Source organism: Leuciscus leuciscus, assembly GCF_965113295.1.
Source record: "Leuciscus leuciscus genome assembly, chromosome: 25".
In the NCBI taxonomy this organism is placed as follows: domain Eukaryota; kingdom Metazoa; phylum Chordata; class Actinopteri; order Cypriniformes; family Leuciscidae; genus Leuciscus; species Leuciscus leuciscus.
Genome location: NC_138724.1, coordinates 26,653,647 through 26,676,782, shown reverse-complemented (window position 1 = coordinate 26,676,782; position 23,136 = coordinate 26,653,647). Strand labels below are relative to the sequence as shown.

Sequence of the window (23,136 nt, the reverse complement as noted above, 5' to 3'; positions counted from 1 at the left end):
TGAGCTATTTTTAAACATTCTCAGTGGTCTTTAAATGATGATTATGCCGTTTTTAGCCAAAATCACAAAACCTGTGCCGTTTTCTGGGACTTTGCTTCAGCAGAGCGGCAGTAGCTCATTAGCAATTCGCCTCTGCGTTGTGGGCGGAGCCGTTGGCTGAAGCGAGATACATAGGCAGCAACAGCCTCTTTCTGTCTTTCTTTCTTTCTGTCAACACAGAAAACATTTCATCACTGGATAGTTTTTTTTTCCGTTTAATTAAAGTGTTGTTTTATGTCATGCATGAATTTAACTGAGTAGTACATGACCATGCACTCGCACAAATGCGACCACATAAAATTTTAACTCGCACATTCTCAAAAAATGGTCGCAGTCGGGAACCCTGGAACGTAATCCATTCATCTCTCACAGCAACATGTTTTGGTAAAGCATGAAAGCTAATACCAATATCTCTCCTCTTAGCATTGCAACCCGCTACCGCACATACTGTAGGTATTGATCCGCCATCGTCTTCTCTACTCCTCAGAACCTGAGCGGGCGGGGCGGAGGGGAGTATGAGCTTGTGGCCCCGCCCAGTGGAGTTACTACGTCACAACCAATGTCTACAGAACGAGCCAATGAAAGTTGGCGTGCGTGAATCGCGTCACGCGCCCCCGCCCCGCGGGTATAAACAGGAAGCGGGCGCACGCACACATTGTTTTTCGCTGAGGAGCCGAGATTTGTGACGGCCATGCAGCGATGGTCAGCAACGGTGGCGACGGGACGTTACGTCTCCCGTTCCCTCCTTCAGGGAACGAGGGTTACATCAGTAACCGAGACGTTCCCTTTCAGTCGCTCACGTTCGACGTAACGTCGACGTGACGACGTAATTGGGATCCCATGGAAAACGCCACGGTTGCTGCCACATCCAGCGCCCTACGCAAGACTCTCAGACCCCCAACTGCTGGGGCGGAAGACCTGCGTAGAGGGAGTTCAACTGCTGGGGCGGAAGACCTGCGTAGAGGGAGTTCAACTGCTGTTCCATTATACCCCACACAGCGGAACTCTTGGATAACACTGGGAAAGCGTACCTCTCCAGGGGAAAGAACGCTGCGGAGCCACATCCTGCCCGAAGGGAGGTAACATGTGGAGAATACACATATGGACTGGCCGAAGGGGCAGTGCGACATATGGAATGTCACTGGGGTGGCTCCACCAAAGGGGGAGACACACCGGACAGTGACGGCAGAGCAGACTCTGCCAAGGGAAGACACGGGCTCACCGCAGGGAGCTGGTCGTGGAAGAATACACATATGGGATCGCCGCAGGGATCACCACATATGGAACCCAGCCTAGCACAAGTTACACAAGCATACGAGCACTAGGCCTGGCGTCGGACGCTCCGCAACGTCCGACTGCCGAAGGGGTGCGGAGGAACTCACAGGGTTCGCCAATGGGGAACTTGACTGGAGTAAAAAGCGCACGTATCCGTTCCTAGGAAGGGAGTGGCGCAGCAAGCCGACACTAGAGCGGGAACTTCGGTGTTACCGGCTAGTAGAAGCGAGCACACAGGAAGAAACCGGCTCAACACGTAAGCTATAAAACCTAGCAAACGTGTTAGGTGTCGCCCAGCCCGCAGCTCTACAGATGTCTGTCAGCGAGGCGCCGTGAGCCAGCGCCCAGGAAGAAGCGACACTCCTAGTGGAGTGGGCTTTCAACCCAGGCGGGCAGGGCACGCCTTGGGCTTCGTAAGCCAAGGCGATGGCATCCACTATCCAGTGGGCCATCCTCTGCTTGGAGACAGCCTTCCCTTTCTGCTGGCCTCCGTGACAGACGAAGAGCTGATCTGAGGTCCTGAGGCTTTGCGTTCTGTCCACGTACAGACGCAGAGCGCGAACGGGACAGAGAAAAGCCAGGGCTGGGTCTGCCTCCTCCGAAGGCAGCGCTTGCAGGTTCACTACCTGGTCCCGGAAGGGAGTGGTAGGAACCTTGGGCACGTATCCGGGCCGGGGTCTCAGGATGACGTGAGAGTTATCCGGGCCGAATTCTAGGCACGATTCGTCGACCGAAAATGCATGCAGGTCCCCTACCCTCTTGATAGAGGCCAATGCAACCAGGAGTACTGTCTTACAGGACAGAATTTTTAACTCAGCTGATTGCAGAGGCTCAAAGGGTGGTCTCTGAAGTGCCAAAAGGACCAGAGACAAGTCCCAAGAGGGTATAGAGAGTGGGCGAGGAGGATTCAGTCTCCTCGCTCCCCTCAGGAACCTGACGATCAGGTCATGCTTTCCCAAAGACTTACCATCAACAGCATCGTGATGTGCGGCAATAGCGGCAACATACACTTTAAGGGTGGAGGGAGACAGCCTTCGCTCCAGCCCTTCTTGCAGGAAGGAAAGCACGGCTCTGATCGAGCAAGATCGGGGGTTCTCCTCATGAGAGGAGCACCAGTCAACGAACAGGTTCCACTTCAATGCATAGAGGCGCCTCGTAGAGGGGGCTCTAGCGGAAGTGATGGTGTCAACTACCGCAGGGGGTAGGTCACTTAGAACCTCCGCGTCCCGTCCAGGGACCAGACATGGAGTTTCCAGAGGTCTGGACGCGGGTGCCATAGGGTGCCCCGTCTCTGAGAGAGCAGGTCCTCTCTCAGAGGGATGGGCCAGGGAGGGGCTGTCGCGAGGAGCACTAGTTCCGGGAACCAGGTCCGGTTGGGCCAATACGGCGCAACTAACAAGACCTGCTCCTCGTCCTCCCTGACTTTGCACAAGGTCTGTGCAAGAAGGCTCACTGGGGGAAACGCATACTTGCGAAGGCCCCGGGGCCAGCTGTGTGCCAGAGCATCCGTGCCGAGGGTCCCCTCGGTCAGAGAATAGAACAACTGGCAATGAGACGTGTCCGGGGCGGCAAACAGATCTACCTGAGCGGTCCTGAAGCGCCTGAAAATCAGCTGGACCACCTGGGGATGGAGTCGCCATTCTCCCGGTAGCACCTGCTGCCGTGAGAGCTCGTCGGCTGCACGGTTGAGCAGGCCCGGAATGTAAACGGCACGAAGCGACCTCAGACGCTTCTGACTCCAGAGGAGGAGATGGCGGGCGAGTTGTGACATGCGGCGGGAGCGTAGACCACCTTGGCGGTTGATGTACGCAACGGTCGCAGTGCTGTCCGTACGGACCAGTACATGCTTGCCTAGTAGCAGCGTTTTGAAACGGCTCAATGCAAGACGTACTGCTAACAACTCGAGGCAGTTGATGTGCCAATGCAGTTGAGGCCCCGTCCACAGACCTGAAGCTGCATGCCCGTTGTACGTGGCCCCCCAGCCGGTGGTAGAGGCATCCGTGGAGACCACAGAGTGCCTGGACACTTGTTCCAGGGGAACACCTGCCCGCAGGAACGAAGGGTCCGACCACAAGCTGAGAGTTTGGCGACAGTGCGGAGTTACTTGGACCCGGCACGAGCCGCTCTGCCACGCCCATCTCGGGACTCGATCGTGGAGCCAGTGTTGGAGCGGCCTCATATGAAGCAATCCGAGCGGCGTAACCGCGGCTGCAGATGCCATATGCCCCAGGAGCCTCTGAAACAGTTTCAGTGGTGCCGCTGTTCTGCGTTTGAGCGTGCTCACGCAGTTCAACACTGACTGGACACGGGCCTCGGTGAGGCGCGCTGTCATGCTGATCGAGTCCAACTCCATACCGAGAAAAGAGATCCTCTGCCCGGGGGTGAGTTTGCTCTTTTCCCAGTTGACCCGAAGCCCTAGGTGGCTGAGGTGACTGAGCACCATGTCCCTGTGTTCGCACAACTGCTCTCTCGACTGGGCCAGAATAAGCCAGTCGTCGAGGTAGTTGAGGATGCGAACACCACGCTCGCACATGGGAGCAATGGCCGCCGCCGCGACTTTCGTGAAGACGCGGGGCGACAGGGCCAGCCCGAAGGGTAAGACCTTGTACTGATATGCCCGTCCCTCGAACGCAAAGCGGAGAAACGGTCTGTGTCGAGGGAGAATCGAGACATGAAAGTACGCGTCCTTCAGGTCGATCGCTGCAAACCAATCTTGGGGACGGATGCATTTGAAAATGCGTTTCTGCGTAAGCATCTTGAACGGTAGCCTGTGAAGGGACCGGTTCAGGACGCGCAGGTCCAAGATTGGTCGTAACCCACCACCTTTCTTGGGTACAATGAAGTACGGACTGTAGAAGCCGGTCTTCATATCGGCTGGAGGGACCGGCTCGATCGCATCCTTCGCCAGTAGGACTGCGATCTCTGACCTGAGCACCGGGGCATTGTCCGCCAAAACACGGGTGAACAGAATGCCCTTGAACGCAGGGGGGCGCCGGGCGAACTGAATCGCATAGCCGAGTCTGATGGTACGGATGAGCCAGCGAGACGGGCTGGGAAGCATTAACCAGGCTCCCAGAGACCGAGCAAGCGGGACCAACGGCACCACAGACGTACCCGGGGTGGGGCAGCGCGGCGGAATGCAGGGACCCGACTCGGACAGCACAGCGGCCCGAAGTGGGGTCTGAGTGTGTGGTGCAGCACATACCTGCTTCCGTCGAAGGGCAGAGTGAGTGTGCGGAGGCGTCAGTGCGTCCAGGACACAGCCACTGCTGCCTGCTGGCGATGAAAGAGGGGCTCGGGAGTGACAAGGCATGGCGGCGTCGTCGACTGCCAAGCGCGCCCTCTTGGGGCCCGGAGGTTTCAGAAATTGCTCTTTTATTGAAATTGTGGGTACCACTGACCCGTGGGATGTGCCGGATGGCCTCCGTCTGCTTCTGTGCGGCCGAGAACTGTTGGGCAAAGCTCTCGACCGCGTCGCCGAACAACCCAACCTGGGAAAGAGGGGCATCCAGGAACCGATATTTATCGGTGTCCCTCACATCCGCCAGGTTGAGCCAAAGGTGGCGTTCCTGGACCACCAGAGTGGACATCGCCTGACCAACCGAACGTGCGGTTTCCTTCGTCGCCCGGAGGGCGAGGTCGGTTGCCACACGGAGCTCCCGGAGGAGCTCTGGGTCAGAACCACCCTCGTTCATGTCCATGAGCGCCTGGGCCTGGTGGACCTGCAAGAGCGCCATGGCATGGAGGGCGGAAGCAGCCTGTCCACAGGCCTTATAAGCCTTCGCCGTTAAGCCGGACGAAAACTTACAGGCCTTGGACGGGAGGCGTGGATTACCCCGCCAAGAGGAAGCGGACGCCGGACACAGCTGCATCGCGACGGCCCGCTCCACTGGGGGGATATCCACATACCCCTTAGCTGCCCCGCCGTCGAGGGTGGCGAGGGGTGAGGAGCCACTAGAACGGCTTCGGGCACTATACGGTGCCTTCCACGTCCTAGAGAGCTCCTCATGCACTTCCGGAAAGAAAGGTACCGGGGCGGCGCACTGAGAACCAGCACGGCCCGCCCCAAGAAACCAATCGTCCAACCGAGAAGGTTCGGGACGTGGTGGAGGATTCCACGCAAGCCCGACCTTCTCGGCGGCCCGGGAAAGCATAGCGGTCCATTCTGGATCTGGCTCGGACGACGCTACACACCCCGAGGGGGGCACCGCAGCCGAGTCGTCATTTCCAGAGGACAGCTCCCCCTCCGATGCTGCGATCGACATCTGGTCATCAGCCGGAGCCCCAAAGGAAACGGTTGGTCGTTCCGGAGAAGGACCAAGGCGTCCACTAAGGGGCCCCAGTGGCGACAGCGCTTGTGAGGCGTGAGGGGCCCGCGGAGGATGACTCGACGGGGAAGCCCTCACGGTAATCCTCAGATCACCCTGGTCATGCGCCAAAGTAGGTCTATTCTGCGGGGCAGAATAGACACTAGATCGGGGCATAGGCGAGGGGACTGCACCTCCCTTGAGGTAAGCGAGTCTTGATCTCAGCGCTGCGATAGTCATATTCCCGCAATGGGAACATGAACTATCCACAAAAGCTGCCTCAGCGTGTTGAATGCCCAAACACGAGAGGCAACTGCTGTGGCCATCTGCTGGCGCCAGGGAACGACGGCATCCAGAAACACACAAGCGGAATGACATCTTGAAAAAGACGCAGGGTCACGCTTGTGTTGCTCTTTTAGTAAAAAATAAAAAAGGATTTAGAACTCTCTTTTTGTGTTGAGGCACCCAGGGTTAGCCGCAGTGTGAATGCACACACAGGGGAAACGCCCACCGAACCGACACACACACACACAGACACAATCACAGTGCTGTGAAAACAGCAGTTGAGAGCTGCAATGCTCGCGGCCACCGCTGATCGCGCCGTCACACCAACACAGGAACAGAGAGAGACGATCCTCTTTGAAGTCTTCAAGGCTGATTCTCATAGACAAAAAAGTCTCACAGAAACTCGGCTCCGAAGTGAAAGACAATGTGTGCGTGCGCCCGCTTCCTGTTTATACCCGCGCGTCGGGGCGGGGGCGCGTGACGCGATTCACGCACGCCAACTTTCATTGGCTCGTTCTGTAGACACTCGAAGTTGATAGGGCTCCCTGAAGTGATCCCAATTACGTCGTCACGTCGACGTTACGTCGAACGTGAGCGACTGAAAGGGAACATGATTTTCATCGGAGTGGGTCTCGAGAAAATCGAGAAAAACTGAGAAAAACTGAAAAGCTCTGCACTTCCTCAATATATGACTTCACAGCGCCTGCTACTGGTGGTCATAAGATACTACGTGTGGAAAATTAGGCTTATTGTTTACAAAAATCTACTCTTATGTTAATATTTTGTGTGTATTGTGAACACGATAGATATTCAAATGAACAAGCATGAACACTGCTAGTGCTAAAGAGGAAAACAAAGATGTTCAGTGGGGAATTACTTAGGCTACGAGTTAGTCGGTTTCTCACAAAAAACTATAAAACGACTTCAGAAGACTTTGAATACTGCAATAGTTATATGGATTTATATACTTTTTATTACACTTAAACCACAACACTACATGACAGTGCGACTTTCAATGCATGGAAACCATCAGCTTTGCTTAGCTAACTTCCTCATCCTTTTGTTCCTCATCCTTTTGAGTAGATTATGGCAGAACTTCATTTTATTTGGGTGAACTTTACCTAGTTATACACTAACTTTTCTTATTAGAAGATGTTTGTTGCTGTTCTGAGTATTATTTTTTACGTGTTGCAATGTGGTTGCTACGTCTCTCATATTCTGGTCTCTATATGACTCTAGTCCTTTCAGGTCCAGTTTTAAGCGAAAATTATACTTGCTTAGAGTAAAAGCAGACCTCTTGATTTAAAGTATATTTGTAGCACAAATGGTTGGATTGGTTTTGTGCTAGTGTGTATGGGATTGTTTAAATCCTTAATAAGTGTGAGCAAAAGCGATGCTTGTCGTGTGTGTTAGAAATGTGTCCGGCTGATTCTTAGTTACTGAATAGTCCATTGGAACCATAATCATGATATTTATTGTGATTCATTCACTAATGCTTGTGTTTGTATGACCACCCATAATCTCCTTTCTCTTTAACACACAGTCTTTCCTTCCTCATTGATTTTATTAGCAATCTCAACAATATCAAACAAGTGAGTAAACCAATTCCTTTGCCTCATCAACCGGTTTACCACCAATTTAGGAAGTCAACACTGTTAATCATATTTATTTTTTTAGCATGAGTGCACACGTGCCACATCAAGTGTAGGAAACCTTGGCAAATAGCTAATGAAAAAGCAAATAGTAATGCCAATAAAACTCACTTGGAAACAGATTTTATGAGTGGTGACGTTTCATGATCGATGATTTTGGGGGTACAAAAAGGATGGGAATAAAAAAACCAGACAAGAACTGTTGGACGATTGCTAGACCGCCACCAGAGCTTCAAACCGAGGGTGAGACAAGTTTCTGACTGAGCTTTATTCTTTATTTTATTTTAAAAGGGACAATGCATATTTATTAATATGAGCACTCATGTCCATCATGTACAGATTTAGCCATACAGACTCATTTTCATCTTTAGCCCCTGTTTGATTGGTAGGAAAACTGGTTTGTCTTTAACCCTAAAAGTGCTAATTTTTGTCTTTTTAAGGTGTGGAAATGTCTCTTCTCACAAGTCTGACGCAGGTGTCCATCCTTGCGATATTTCTCTTTCAGTGCGTGACCAGCGTTCCAGTTCTGGGCAGGTCAGGTTACGTTCATCTTCAAAAACTGAATATTCAACCTCTATCAGATCTTGAGGAATAGTTTGTGGAATAAAAATGAAAGCCAGGTTCATAACTGTATTTTTAAGACCTGTCAACTCTTGTTAGATTTGTATCTCTTTGTCCTTGGCTGATCTTCTTCGCCCCACTCTCTCCAATTCTGTCTGGAGGAGATAAGATTTCTAATTTTCTTACCTTGTTTTTTTCTTTCTCTTTTCTAAAACACACATACTAAATAATCTTGTGTGCGTTGATAAAGCTGCTGGAGATTCAGTTGATGTATCGACTCATTTCTGTTTTGGCTTTTATCATCACAGGTATCTCGGAGAAGAGGACAGCATCTCAAGCACAGACATCTTTTCTCCCAGAAAGGTGTTGTTTCCCAGGGATGATGCGGATATGTTTGTCCTCCAAGGCGGGTGGGTGTCATAAACTTTGATTGTTAATAAATAAGTTAATTTTGTGGACTTGTCATGTGTAGTTAAGTGTGGGCCGCCCTCTAGTGGAGTTCTTCTCAGACAGCTTCTTTGGAAATGGAGTATCAATTGATAAACACATTTTAAATGAAATACTAGAGGCTTTTTCTGGAAGAAACTGATGTACTTGAGTCATTTGTCAACACTTTGACGTTGAATCTGGCCTGTATCTCCAGGAGATCTGGGCTTCAGACGAGGCAGTTGGGCGACATTGAGTTCACTAACAGATATGCTGAACTCTTAAAGTCTAAAGCTAAAATCACATCCATCTGCGCCTTCCTGAAACGTATGCAGAGCAGCAAGAAAAGGTAAATATGCACAGTTTTCTCTTAACATTTAACAAACTCAGTTATTGTTATGTGTATGTGCATTTTTCTGTCGATGCAAAATGCATAGATATATTTATGCACTTTACACATTCAATACATATTATATGTGACATATTTATCACTCAAATGAAATATTCTAGCATAAATATCTTTTCAAGCTTGAACGTATAGTGTTCATGATGCATGTTCTCTGTCTTTGCAGCGGTGTCGGTGGAGATTCAGACAGATTGATTTTCCTGATGAGACAGTATTCATGTCCAAACGTGTACCAGTGAAGACTGTGGCTTCATGTCCAAAGAAACCTGAAGACAACAACTTCACCACGTCTGAATCAGCGTTAAAACATTTGAAACAAACTGTTTGTATATATTTGAATAAATAACTTTTTTCCCCTCCAAATGTGTCACAAAAACTACAGATTGAAATGTAGTCATAAAACCCAATGACTTTTCAGATTACAAATTAAACTCTGGATTTGAGCACCGCTTCATGTCTTGTTTATTAAACCACACCTTTAGCTCTTCAGAGGCACATGTTGGTTTATGAATTTAACACTAGACAATAACTTAATGAGCCTTCATAAGAGCTTTATATAAAGCTTTCCCATCACTATAATGTGACTCACAAGATCATAATTTAATATAGGCCGCCTACCACCAATCACAGGCTGGAGATTGCATGAGGTCTGGTGATTTCGTAGTAAAAAAAAAGCATTAAAATAAATCTTATATATTAAGAAGCTGTTAATGGTAAATGAATGCTATTTAAGTGAGGTATATCGGTATCATCTGAGACCATCACAATTTTGAGGGAAAACCAATCTTTCAAAGCATTAATTACCCTCAAACTTTTCTTAGTGTTTATGGTTTATACGCGCAGAATCGCTACGATGATGTTCGCTATGCGACTGTGCGGTGGTCATGTGTTTTTAAACGAAGAAATATAAGAATGTCAAGCAAATAATTTCTCTTCCTTATCGTGTCTGCCGTGCGCAATTATATAACAAGATAGCAGTAAATGAGAGAGCGAGATTGCTTCAATCAGTTGCTTGCTTGAAGATTACCGGTAAGTGAAACATGCCCTCGCCCACTGATGATACTTATCATAACTGCGTATTTAACTGCCCTGTCAATCATCTCGTCACAGTTAAAATAGCCTACTCCACATTCAATAGCATCACGCTGTTTGTTAGCTTACAGTTTAATCGCTCATGCGCACTAAAAGTTGTTTTCTAGTGCGGATTGATCAACGTCCCTCTGTTGACAACGTTTCCCATTATAAATGGCACTTTTTCATTGAGGAATAGTAGTTCCTGAATAATATGGAAGCTACGTATTATAAGCTAATATGGAGTTAAAACCTCTTCAACATTCATATTTATCGCCAAAAATTTCCAATAGCCTACAACTCTTCATATTTTTACAATAGATGTGATAACTTAACATTTGAAATTGTAGGCTAAAACATTTTGGAAACAGCGCTGATGGTAACCATCAGCACACAACTACAAATATTATTTTGTAAACATCCTCATTGTGGTTAAGGTTTATGAAGTACATGAACAATATGCCGCTGTGTGAATTTCTATGAGGCAAAAGTCCACCTGTGCTCATCTTTATAGCCAATAAAACTGCATGAGATAAGCGTCCGTCTCAAAGGTTAAGATTGAAGTCTATTTTCACACATTAGCTAGCCTATCTATCGCTCACTAATGCCTGATGGGAATTTGATTCAGTCAGAACAAAGGGAGTCGTCGGAGATGTTCCTCTATTGATCCATCATCTAACAAAAAAAATGGATTTGAGGCCTAAAGAATCTTCTGCTCTTTTCTTTCTCCTGGTTATTTTCACACTCGGCAAGTTTAGTGAAGCGCAAAGTAAGTGATGAACATTTTTAACTGAAAAATATGGCATAATCAGATCTTTTGTATAGGATAAAACAGTTAAAAAATATAAAAATCCACAGGGATTTGAGAGATGACACGTTACACTGCGGAAAAACATGTAGGCTAAGGATCAGATATGAAGATATATTTCCAAAACAGGAATGAAGACCAATCTTTTTTTTCTTATAAAAAAAAATCTTGTTAATCTTGAAAATGTTAGGCTAATATTTCAAGTTGTAAGAATTAGTTTAAAGCTGTGCTAGTTATGGTTAATTGAACATCAAGGCAATAATGTTTTTTAAGAACAAGAAATGGTTGATTCAGGAAATTTGTCAATTTTATAACACTGACACTGTACAATCATACTGAGAGTTATCAACTTCTAGCATCAATCATAAATCTTTTACACATTTTAATAACAGTAATGATGTTTTATATGCATATGTTTTTACTATGGATACATTTAAAAATGCTTTGCAAATTCTTAAACTAAAATTGTGGTCTTAATGCAAACAGTATTCCAACTTTACATATAGTCTATACTCTTATTAGACAAAAAACACATTCCGGTATTTTCTGCTTAATCATATTTTTAATTCAAATGACTTTTTCCAACTAATTCAATGATTTTGAAATATGTGAATTTTAGTAGGCCTGCTTGTTTGAAGTTATCATGAAGCTAACTAAATGTAGAAATTATTTTGTTCCATACTTTCTAATATTTGTACTTTTTGCAGTGCCAACCAGGACCACCCTAGTGAAAAAAAACGTATACCAAAATGTATTTAAAACACATTTATTTCATATACTACAAATCCAATAACATATTTACTGACATCGCTTGAGACTTACTAATATAAATATTATAATTAAACTTTATTTGGATTATTTATTTGCACAATGCACATTTCTTAATATTAAGCCTAAAATGTGTTTTAAATATCACTATTAGGATAGTATGATTTTTGTATAATATTAGTCTTTAAATGCAAGATATTTAAAGTGAACCTAAAGTATACTAGTTCCACTTTAGCACAATCAAATATTCTTAAGTATATCTTTAGTTGGACTTCAGCACTATTTCTGGATAAGTAAAGTACATTAAGTACAAAATTACTTGTTCCAATTCAGCAGACTATAAGTATACCAATTTAGTATACCAAAAGTACAATTGCAGGTTATTTTTATTAAAGGTAGGGTAGGTCAGAATTGTCTAAAAAAACTTTTATTCAAATTTGTTTAAACTGTCTTTATATACCAATACATAATTAAAATGCAAGTACTCTGAAATAGAGAGTATAAAAAATTGAGTGACTCTAGTGTATTTAATCTTCAATAAACACAGATCATTAATTCCATTCACTCCCATGAGGCATGCGCGCACGTGGGCAGAGCCAGTAATAGCGGCGGTAGTCATGGCGACGGAGAGTGACAGTCGCGCAAGCCAATCACTTGTTTCGTCCCGGTAGGAATTAATGAGCTGTGTTTTTTGAAGATTAAATACACTATAGTCACTCAATTTTTATACTCTCTTTTTCAAAGTACTTACATTTTAATTATGTATTGGTATATAAAGACAGTTTAAGCCAATTTGAAAAAAAGTTCTTTAGACAATTCTTACCTACCCAACCTTTAAGTACACATATATGTATTTGTAGTATACGTAACAAAGTAATTGTATTTCAAAAACATTTTGGTTTATTTATTTTTCACTAGGGTATCCATGACTATTAATTCTGAATTTCCTTTTCTACAGGCCTTTGCTCAGCAAATTTGGCAAGTGTTATTCAGGAAAACAACGCTATCAAAGACATAGTTACAACAATCACCACTAGCACTGACGGTGTGACGGCCACAATCACTAGTCAAGTTCCAGAGGGTCTCTTCAGCCTTGACGGATTCAATCTCATTGCTGAGACTGTGCTGGACTTTGAGGTTAATATGGAGAGTCTGTTGTTGTGTTCAACCATTACACTCTAAATGTATCATTTAAAAATGCTTGTGTCCAGGGGTGTAAAGTACAAAAGTACGTACTACTCAAATCACCTTTTATACCTTTTTAACAGCCAGTGAAATACTTTTCATTGAAAAATTAATTAAGAAATGTCTTCGCACTAAGTCTTCGATCTAAACTGGTGTGTTTTGGTGGTCTCAAATTAACAGACCTTTTATGTTATGTGATTTTCCTAGACATTCGAGGCACCACATCAGGTGAATGTTGAGTGTACAAAAGTTGGTTCTACTTCTGTAAGTAATGGTGTTTTTTTTTATTAACCTAGAAAATTCCTTCTTTCAAATGTTTGCTCTTGAAGTAAACCCCTGCATGTCAAATCTGTATCTTGTAGACTAGACTGACTCTGATAATAATCGTCGAGGATGTGAATGATAATTCACCAGCGTTTGCAGAGAGTCAGTACTCACTAAGCGTTGATGAGGTACAATGTCAAGATCCTGTTATACATTCTTTCCTGATGAACTTTTAATGCTGCCTTTGTTGTTCAGTTTACTTTAATCCTCTTTAGTTACCTGCTTTTATCTCATAACCATTTTCAAAATCTGAAAGCTTTTAATGATTGTTGTAGTTAACAAAAATCGATACCAGTGTTGGCCTAATCACAGCAACCGATCCTGATAAAGGGGATACGCTTTACTACCGTCTGGAGTCTCCTGAGGTACGCAACAAAAATCCCAAAGAATATGTATAGAGTTTGTATAAATTGTATTGTGTTCTGAAATATCTACATTTTGCAATTCTTTAAGAAAATTCCCCTTGAATGTTGGTTCCAAATTATTATCATTATTGATATTCCACTAGGAATCCTTTTCAAGGTCAAATCTGTCTAGTCCAAAAACGAGCAATTCTCTCTGAAACAAGGCCTTTGTTTTTCTCTCAGGAAGAATTCGGCCTCCTGACTAGTTTCAATCCCAACATTGTGGTGAAAAAAATTCTGGATTACGACAAAGTTAAAAAAATCACAATGACGCTATATGTACAGGTGAGTTGGTTTGACCTAAGGTTTCTTTTCCAAAGATGCTTGTTTTTTGTACAAACAACTTTCATTTGTTGAAAATTGATGATTTCATTGATGATATTTCAGGACACCCAGATTGGATCTTCAGCCGCAGTCTCCCACACCGCCTCAACCACCATTGAGGTCAATATCCTAGACATCGACAATCGTCCACCGTGGTTCCAGCCCTGTACAGAAGTAGAGTTTGCCACAAGCAAAGCGTGCATGAACTCTGGTTATGAAGGGACGGTCAACTTAAATGAGCAAGAGGTGGGTATCGGTGCGTTTCTCAAGGCCAATTCAGACTGCCCCAACAAACACCAACACTTCACACATTGGAAACTTTATACAAAAAAGTCAATATTCATTGGGGCAGTGTGATTTAGCCTAAAGTGTTGGACTGTTCTTGAGTTACAGCGTCAGATGAGCATTTCATGTTTTTGTCCACCACAGACAGGTCCTTTGTCCTTGAAGCCAGGTCCGGTCACGGCCATCGATGGAGACAAAGGCAGGAACGAGGCCATTAGTTACACATTTCTTGAAAGTGAGTTTAAAGTCCTCATGAGTTGAAATAAAGAATTTATGTCCCTCCGGGAAGAGTCGACAGGTTTTAATTAATGAATTTTACATGTTCAGAAATTGACGATCCTATATTTCAAATCAACACTGACACCGGGAGCATCACAATGCTGAAACCAGTTGGGGTGGCAGGACCGATTGTTCTTACAGTCATGGTGAGATAAAACCAAAAAAATTGTGTTTTGAATGTTACATGCAATCAAAAACTAAATTCAGGAACCACAGTATATCTTCTGTACACTCGGTTCTTTATTGGCATTAATGGCTCCTTGAAGAACCGTTAACCTTTTTCCATAGTGGAAAAGGTTTCTTTAGATTATTAAAATGTTCTTCACACTAAGAGAGAGAAAAAAAAGGTTCAATGTTCACTGAAATGTTCTTTGGGGAACCAAAACGGTTCTTCTGTGGGAAAAACAAGAACTTCTGGAACCTTTATTTTTAAGATTGCAGTTGCTTTCCAAACCAAATTTCCCTGGTTTCCTTAGGCATATCAGAGGGAGAACCCTGATCAGTTTGCCACCACCACAGTCATCCTGAAGGTGGTGATATCCAGCAATCACCCTCCGAAATTTGTGAACCCAAGTTACGAAGGCTTTATCTCAGAGGACGCAGGAGTGGACAGCCTCGTGCTGGAGAGCAAAACGTCCAACAGACCCCTCCGAGTCCAGGCTACCGATGAAGACTTCTCTAATGTAAGAACTCAAACAGCATTCTGATCTGTGCATGTGATTGGGAAGTTAGTCTAGAATAATAGAAAACAAATAGAGCATCAAAACATGAGAATAATGAATTTTTGTAAATCATTCGAAAATCATTCATACATTGGTATTTATAAAACCATTCTTACGAAAACTCTTGGTTTGCATTGAATTTATTACATAAATTGTTGCATTGAACTGAATTGTTTGTGATACTGTTACATTTAATTGAATCATTGTCATGTTGAACTTAATTGTTTGTAATTTTTTTTTTACAAAAATCACTGTTTTACACACTGTTCAGTTCTTAATAGTTCCTAAAACAATTCTAACATAAATTGTTGCACTGACTATTGCATTGTTTGCAAAACTGTCTCATTACTGTTGCATTAATTTAAATGTTTGTAAAACAATTCTTACATAAATTCTTGATTGAATTGAAATGAATGGCTCATAAAACCATTCTCAGTCGCACTGAATTAAATGATTCGTAAAACCACTCTTGAATAAATTGTTGCGTTCAATTCGATGTTACAATTTACATAAGAATGGTTTTCGACTGATTTACACACGTTTTCTGCTCAGGTTTTATAAATGATGCCCAGTGTCGTCATATTTCTGGTGTGTACGGCTGGATTTCTGTCTTTATAGGGCTATAATCCTGACATCAAATTTGAGGTTGTAGACGGTACTGATTTTTCAATTACACCAGAGGGTTTCATACTCATGGCGAAGACGGTTTCCCCTGGCACTGTCAATCTACAAGTAAGAACTTAATATTTCATACAACAGACGTTTGCTAATCATTTGTGTGAGATTTGAAATATTTATGACTATGATTCATGTGACTCAGATGAGGGTGTTTGACACAAACAATGATGAATTCAGCACCGCTTCTCTTATGGTTGAGGTCACGGCAGGTAAGACCAGCGTGTTATCAAGACAACACCTCATTATAACGGATAACTGACTGGGGCTAGCAGGGTGTGGGCTAATCATGGTGTTTCTTGGAGGTCCTGGCTTTCAGCATACAATTTTGGTGAAGCATGTGTGGATATCTCTTATCTAGAGTTCAGCTCAATCCACCGAAGGGAAACATCAATAAATAGTTTAATGCGACTGATTTGGTCCATACATTGAATTTCAAAGATTGACTTGAATCAGTCAACAGCAAACCTGTTGACTATAGTGACACCCTTTTTTCAACAGGGGTTCCCACTACCACACCGGTCACTACTATCATGACTTCGTCCATCATAACATCAGATCAGACCACTAACACACAGCTAACAGCCATCACCTCCACCGCTCACCCTGGTACCGACACAACTTTGCCCTACAGCACAGGTACACTTATGCTAATCTAACTAGCTTTGCTAAATCTTCTATGGCCAGTTGCATAAACTTAAGGAGAGTTCACTCCATGTCTGACTTATCTTAATTACAAGCGTTCACGTCCTCTTACAACTCGTAATTGCAACTTGTGGAGTTACACTTTATTTCGATTGTCCACTTTAGACATTCTACTGTATTCAGTACATGTCAACTAACTTTCATTAGAGTATTAGGAAACTGTTAGGTTAGGTTTAGGGTTAGTAGAATAAGTTGATATGTACTTGCAAAGTTACTTACAGTCAGTAGAAGGTCTGTTGGTGGAGCATCAAAATAAAATGTTATCAGATATTAAACAGAGTCTACTAATACTCTAATGACTGCTAGTTGACATGTAGATGCAAAGTTACTTAGTAGAATGTCTAAAGTGGACTATTAAAATGAAAGTGTTTCCTTTCTGAAAGCTGCGACTTGTACCACATGACTGCTGTTTACTCCTGGTATTCATTTTGGTCGATCGGATCACAAGTAGACGACGCTAAATACAGGAGTAAACAGGGGTATAAAATGTTTAACAGTCTTGTCCACTTTTGACCACTTTCAGGGGTAGTTGAAAACACATTCGACCGGATTGCTTTCGTAGTGTAAACGCTCATGTGGACGAATGTGTTCAAACAGCCACAAAAGACTGTCTTCTCTCCGTCTACTGATCTAATGAGTAACATTATGAGAAGAACTCGAGCCAGACGGGATTGAAACTTTATCGGCTGGAGACCCAAGTTTAGTTTGAAGATGAAAAATGTACCAAGCACAATGTTCTCTCTCCATTCCTGATTTCTAACAGTCACACACTCACAGCGTTCGGCTGGTCTTGTGTCTGTCAGAGCAGAAACTAAAGCTGATGCTCTCTGTGTGTTTTTCCGTCGTCTCCGGTCGAGTTCATATGTAAACAAGCTTTTTTTTTTCATTAGATTGAAAGATCTGAAAAAAACATTAATTTACTCGCCCATAGACCCTCCCCTCGAAGAAATCAGGACAGAAGTGGCTGAAAGTGGACAAAAGAGACGGATTAAAACAACGGGAATGTGTCTCCCTCGTCTACTTGTGATCCGATCGACCAAAACGCATCTTTATACCAGGTGTAAACAGGGCCTGAGGATGTGAACAGCTCGGAGTAGAACGTCATCTACTCAGTAGATGTAATTACGACATGGCGTGAAAGCAGCATTAGTTCGAACTAGTCTTATTTTTCAAATTCAAATTAGACCTAGGCTATTTACTTTTTTATGTGACTGACTTAAAAATCTTAAATAAGTAAGAAAAAGTGATGACTAACTAACATTTTATCCACTGGTGCCATCATATTTGCACATAATAAAACTGATTTAAAATATTCATGACTGTATCCCGGTGCAAATCACATGAAATATTTACACTTTATTTGATAGTGTCCTTGTTACATATGTTACATGTACTTACCATAGTAATAAGAGTAAATTATGCATAATTACATGCAATTAACCCTCAACCAAACCCTAATCCTACCCTAACCCTATAGTAAGTACATGTAGTTGCTTAATATCACTCAGTACTTAAATATATAATTACACTGTAACAATGACACCTTAAAATAAAGTGTAACCCATGAAATTTACTGAATCAAGGTTGCATGTTTTATGCTGTTGGACACTTTTGGATGCTGGCTATTAAGGGTGTGCGATAATACTTTAATCAAAATGATTGAAATTGTGAAATTCCAGCTAAATTAAGCCTAAGCAGTTTGTGTACCGTTCTTGAAAACCAAATTAATGTTTACCATAATCATGCCAAAAGCAGTGTCTCTGTGCTCATGTGTTCAGGAGGACAGCAGGGGACAGTAGTAGGAGGAGGGTACAGTGCCGGGGAAATGGCGGCTGTAGGGGCCAGTTTGGCTGTGGTTCTCGTTCTCTGCTTGGTTGGCATTGGAGTGATGGCGCACCGCATCAAGGGCCATAACGCAGACTGGAAGAAGCTTTCCGAGGCCAGCATCTTCCGTAGCTCAGTGAGTTTCCTTTCTCTTTAATCAAAACACAAAGGCATTTTAGGAATGTTCTAGGTTACGCTTTTGTTTAGAATGATTGTTGATTAATGTCATTCCATTAATGTAAATTGTCAGATTGAATAGTAAAATCGAATGTATTTGCACTGAATTGAAACATCTGTAAACTCCATCTTACGTAAAAGGTCGTACTGATTAGTTAGTTGGTATAAGAGCATAAACTGTCACACTGAAACAAGCAAAACATTCATAAATATATTCTAACATTAATTTGTCTGATTGAATTGAATAGTTCATAAAATAATTCTACACTGTAAAACAATATATGATCAATAAGTTATGACTACATATGTTTTTTACATTGCTTTAACTCATCAAAATAAGTTGTTTAAAGTAAATTTTTTTTTTCAAGTCATACAAGATTCAACTCAATTTTTTTTTAAGTCAGTTTAATGTAATTTAAGTTAAAAATCCAAGTTGATTGTGCTTAATTTAAGGCAGCAACTTTTTTCTGCGTGTCTCAGTCACAACTAAATCAAATCAGTTGTAAAACACTTTTAAACATAAAATGAAATTTTCAAATGTTCATAAAATCACTCTTAAGTAAATTTAAGTAAATGTTCGGTTTGAATTGTTCTTAAAACTATGCTTACATTTTCAGATTGAATTGCAAAAATAGTTCATAAATGTTTTGATTTAAATACAAACTGAATCAAATTATAACATAATTGGTTACATTCAATGTTCATAAAACCATTTTTGTGTAAAATTTTGGATAAATCTGAACCGTTCGTAAAGGTATTCTCACATAAACTGTCACATTCGATGTTTCTAAAACTACTTACACATTTTTTTCTGATTGAATTGAATAGTTCATAAAAGTATTCTTCGTAAATTGCTACAAATCAAATCTGTTTTAAAACCCTTTTAACAAGAATTGTTATTTAAATGTTCATAAAAATGCTCTTATGTTAATTTTCGAATTTAATTGAATAGCTTATAAAAGCATTCTCGTAATTTCCTCTTACGTTAATTTTCAGATTGAATTGAACGGTTCGTCGACGCATTCTAATTGTCACATTCCAATGTTCATAAAACCATTCTTTCGTTAATTTTCAGATAGAATTGAATAGTTCATAGAAGCATTTTCACGTAAATTGTCAAATTAAATTTAATCGTTCACAAAACTATCCTTACATTTTAAGATTGAATTGCAAAAATAGTACATAAATGTAGCCTGGTTAAAACCAGACCATTCTCAGTAGTAACTGAGTTATGGTCTGGCAAAGCTTCATTAAGAACTCATTTCCAAAGGGGCGTCACCAACGGATGTCGCTCAAATGCCTCTGGGCGCAGTTGGATAGACCTAACACCAATCAGAGCGATCGTCATCGTGTAAAGCCATATACTGCGTCCCTAAGTTACACTACGCCATAAAAGTATGTACTCTTTTGTGAAGAAAAGGTTTTTACTTTTGAATGTGTAGCAAAAAAGTAGGCAAGCTTTGGGACATACTACTTCGCCATCTTTATCGGACGGATCTGTCGCGTGCGTCCTGTCACGTAAACTGCCCTGTCAATCATCTTGTCACAGTTAAAATCCTCTATTAAATCTAATTTCATTTCCTACCGTTTCGGAGAGAAATGTAGCAGCACGTTCATCTGCCAGTGGGTCTTTCATGGAGACTGTCCTCATGTGTTTGCAATTTGAATATAATAATGCATTTAAAAGTTGAACGGACGTCGCTCAAATGCCTTTTGGGCGCAATTGGATAGACCTAAAACCAATCAGAGCGATCGTCATTGTGTAAAGCCCGCCTCAACGTTTCTGATTGGTGCCGCGATTTCGAGGGATTAGAAATGGGCTTGAATGAGCTCTTTGCCAGACTACTTCTCGAGCAAATCTGAATTTGCCGGAAGTTGTCTGGGTTTTCCCAGGCTAACATAAATGTATTCTCATGTAAATTCAATCAAATTATCATATAATTGGTCACATTCAACGTTCATAAAACTGCAATTGAAACTTTATGAAGACAATTTTTACGAGAACTATTCCGCTGGTTTAGACCAGTTTGAACCGGCTTAAATTCCAAAACGAACCGCACTTTCAAATTTAAAAATGTTTGTAATTATTGTCTTATGGGTAATTTTTTTATATATTGAGATTTATATATTATCTGAAAGCTGAATAAATAAGCTTTCCATTGATGTATGGTTTGTTAGGATAGGACAATATTTGGTCGAGATACAACTATTGAAAATCCGGAATCTGAGGATGCAAAAAAATCGAAACATTGAGAAAATCGACTTTAAAGTTGTTAATTTATGTTCGTGATTGTGCTGCAGTCACTCACAAAAACACATTTTTGATATATTTAAGGTAGGACATTTACAAAATATCTTCATGGAACATGATCTTTACTTAATATCCTAATGATTTTTGGCATAAAAGAAAAATCTATAATTTTGACCCATACAATGTATTGTTGGCTATTGCCACAAATATACACATGCGACTTGTGACTGGTTTTGTAATCCACGGTCACATTTGTTCTAGAGTCTAAATGATAGTACTTTCTATATCTAGAGTATATTTATTATAGTATGTTTTGTTTTCACAGCTTGGTGGGGGTTCGGGTGGTCCTAAGGAGGGAATGCAGTACAGCAATGAGGGCTTCCAGAATGATGGGGATTCTGGAAGTGTGAACTCGAAGTTAGCCGCACACCTGGAGAGTAAACTGGAGTCTGGGCTGATACGCGAGACACAGCAGGAGAACATGACCCGCAGCACCGCCCCCGTTCCCCACACCAGCAGAACCAGCGCCAGCGCCAGCGCTCCACCCGACACCAGCAGTCTGGCTGATTCAGAGACCGTCGACGGCGAGAAGGAAGTCAAACCAATCCTGACCAAAGAGCGGCGCAATGAAGAGGGCTACAAAGCGGTGTGGTTTAAGACAGACATCGACCCCAACACCAAAGAGGACGTGGTCATCATTCCCGACACTGGTGAAGCGGATGGAGACCAGGAGGAAGATGACGACAGCGAGGATGAGGACAACCTCAGGACTGACATGGATTCGGAAGATGATGAAATTTGATGAAACTTTCCTTTTTCATATTCCTTTCTGTTAATAAGTCTGTAAATATGCTTCACAAAATGAACGTAATTTTCAGTATCTAGCAAAACGAAGTCAGCATGAAATCAAAACAGACCCTGTTTGCTTATACACACACACACACACACACACACACACACACACACACACACACACACACACACACACACAATATATATTTACAAACTTTTATGTTAGATGCGATTAATCGATTTGACAGCACTATATGTTCCTGGTTTTTCTGTGAATGATTCATCAGTGCATATTATTCTGAAGAAAAAAAAGTATTTCATGAATCTTATAACTTTATCAATATCACTCAGAAGTAAAATGGGTGTGAAATGTTTCATGTTGACTTAGTGCCATGTACAAAAATGTAAGTTACTTTATATCTATAGTCCACTTCAGATATTATACTAACTATAAGTAACTTTGCAACTAAATGTCAACTAACTCTCATTAGAGTATTAGTAGACTGATAGGATAAGGTTAGCAGAGTCTACTAATACTCTAGTTGACATGTAATTGCAAAGTTACTTATAATTAGTAGAATGTCTAAAGAGGACTAATTAAGTTTTTTTCTTTCACTGTACATTTTTTGATTTTAGTTCTTTGTAGAAATTACTTGCAAAACATGAAAAAAAATATATAATAAGCTATACAATATTTACTTATAGCTAGAGTTATTTTTTACACCACAGGCATTACCAAATGCCAAATAATGCATTTATGAATTCACTGCACTGATAATCAAATCTCTGGCGTGTATGGCGAGACAGTTGCTATAACAACCTTCTGACGTACACTGTTTATTCGTGTGTTTGTGACGTTGCAGTGGACTGCTGCCCTTTCGCATAACACTGATCATAAATCATTTTACAATAAAGTTAGATAAGCTTTAATGATTAACCTGAGAATGCTGTATTAGTTTGCATGCCTTTATATAATCTATACGTCAAACAAACACACTGAAACAGATCTATACAAGTTAATCTTACATAATATCAAGTGTTACTTGTACTTATTTATAACTTAGTTTTCGTATTGGTTGTTTAGATCTCAGAGTGAATCTTAAGAAGTTCAACTTGATTGTTCACTCACTGATATATCCCAAAATGAGCCTTGTTTTGGATGTACCATAGTGATGATACACCATAGTATAGTTTCAAGTAGGCTATGGTTTCAAGTACGTATTTGTAAGGGAGAACAGATCCATCTTCAGGGACAACTATCTCAAAACAAAGAACAAAATCTGATAAAAAAAAAAGTGATGACAAAGAAAATCCTTCGAGAAGTGAAGTGCACTAATTAATTTGCCTTGACAGTAAGAATGCACTAGGGTTTAATTAATACTAATTAAAGGGTTGTGTATGTTACGTTGACGAGATGACAACATGTAATTAACGTTCTTTTCTGAGCTGAATTATGCATTTCTATGGCAACACTAACTGCAGTCAGCTGGTACAAGTCGGAGTTTACAATATGTAGTTACGAGTTCTACAAGGACGAGAACGCTTTTTACAAGTCGGGATCTCGTAATTCCGACATGGCGTGGACATATCT

General features: G+C 42.0%; 2 protein-coding genes across 4 annotated transcripts; both read left to right on the top strand.

The window, feature by feature from the left end:
• The first annotated feature begins 6,988 nt into the window (after positions 1–6,988).
• Positions 6,989–9,521, top strand: LOC309491345 (uncharacterized protein). 2 transcript variants are annotated; one of them, XM_082160816.1, is made up of 6 exons: positions 6,989–7,498; positions 7,584–7,801; positions 7,999–8,092; positions 8,428–8,529; positions 8,763–8,894; positions 9,118–9,521. In XM_082160816.1, exons 2-6 carry the CDS (start codon positions 7,702–7,704, stop codon positions 9,188–9,190), a joined length of 501 nt encoding a protein of 166 aa, XP_082016942.1. In that variant the 5' UTR covers positions 6,989–7,498; positions 7,584–7,701; the 3' UTR covers positions 9,191–9,521. The 2 variants fall into 2 exon arrangements, with proteins under 2 accessions (XP_082016942.1, XP_082016941.1); XM_082160815.1 differs by having other exon boundaries at positions 6,989–7,801.
• Positions 9,522–10,612: 1,091 nt separating this feature from the next.
• Positions 10,613–22,253, top strand: cdhr5b (cadherin-related family member 5b). Of its 2 annotated transcripts, XM_082159099.1 has the most exons (15): positions 10,613–10,791; positions 12,557–12,735; positions 12,991–13,047; positions 13,146–13,235; positions 13,383–13,472; positions 13,695–13,796; positions 13,899–14,081; positions 14,265–14,355; positions 14,448–14,545; positions 14,876–15,082; positions 15,740–15,853; positions 15,942–16,008; positions 16,298–16,435; positions 18,280–18,461; positions 21,079–22,253. In XM_082159099.1, exons 1-15 carry the CDS (start codon positions 10,710–10,712, stop codon positions 21,553–21,555), a joined length of 2,157 nt encoding a protein of 718 aa, XP_082015225.1. In that variant the 5' UTR covers positions 10,613–10,709; the 3' UTR covers positions 21,556–22,253. The 2 variants fall into 2 exon arrangements, with proteins under 2 accessions (XP_082015225.1, XP_082015226.1); XM_082159100.1 differs by lacking the exon at positions 16,298–16,435 and having other exon boundaries at positions 21,079–22,252.
• Positions 22,254–23,136: the final 883 nt, after the last annotated feature.

Coding starts and splice junctions, on each gene's coding strand:
- LOC309491345 (XM_082160816.1), top strand. CDS start 7,702: ATGATCGATGATTTTGGGGGTACAAAAAGGATGGGAATAAAAAAACCA. Junction 8,093..8,427: donor AGCGTTCCAGTTCTGGGCAG/GTCAGGTTACGT, acceptor TTATCATCACAG/GTATCTCGGAGAAGAGGACA. Junction 8,530..8,762: donor ATGTTTGTCCTCCAAGGCGG/GTGGGTGTCATA, acceptor CTGTATCTCCAG/GAGATCTGGGCTTCAGACGA.
- cdhr5b (XM_082159099.1), top strand. CDS start 10,710: ATGGATTTGAGGCCTAAAGAATCTTCTGCTCTTTTCTTTCTCCTGGTT. Junction 13,797..13,898: donor CAATGACGCTATATGTACAG/GTGAGTTGGTTT, acceptor ATGATATTTCAG/GACACCCAGATTGGATCTTC. Junction 14,356..14,447: donor TAGTTACACATTTCTTGAAA/GTGAGTTTAAAG, acceptor TTACATGTTCAG/AAATTGACGATCCTATATTT.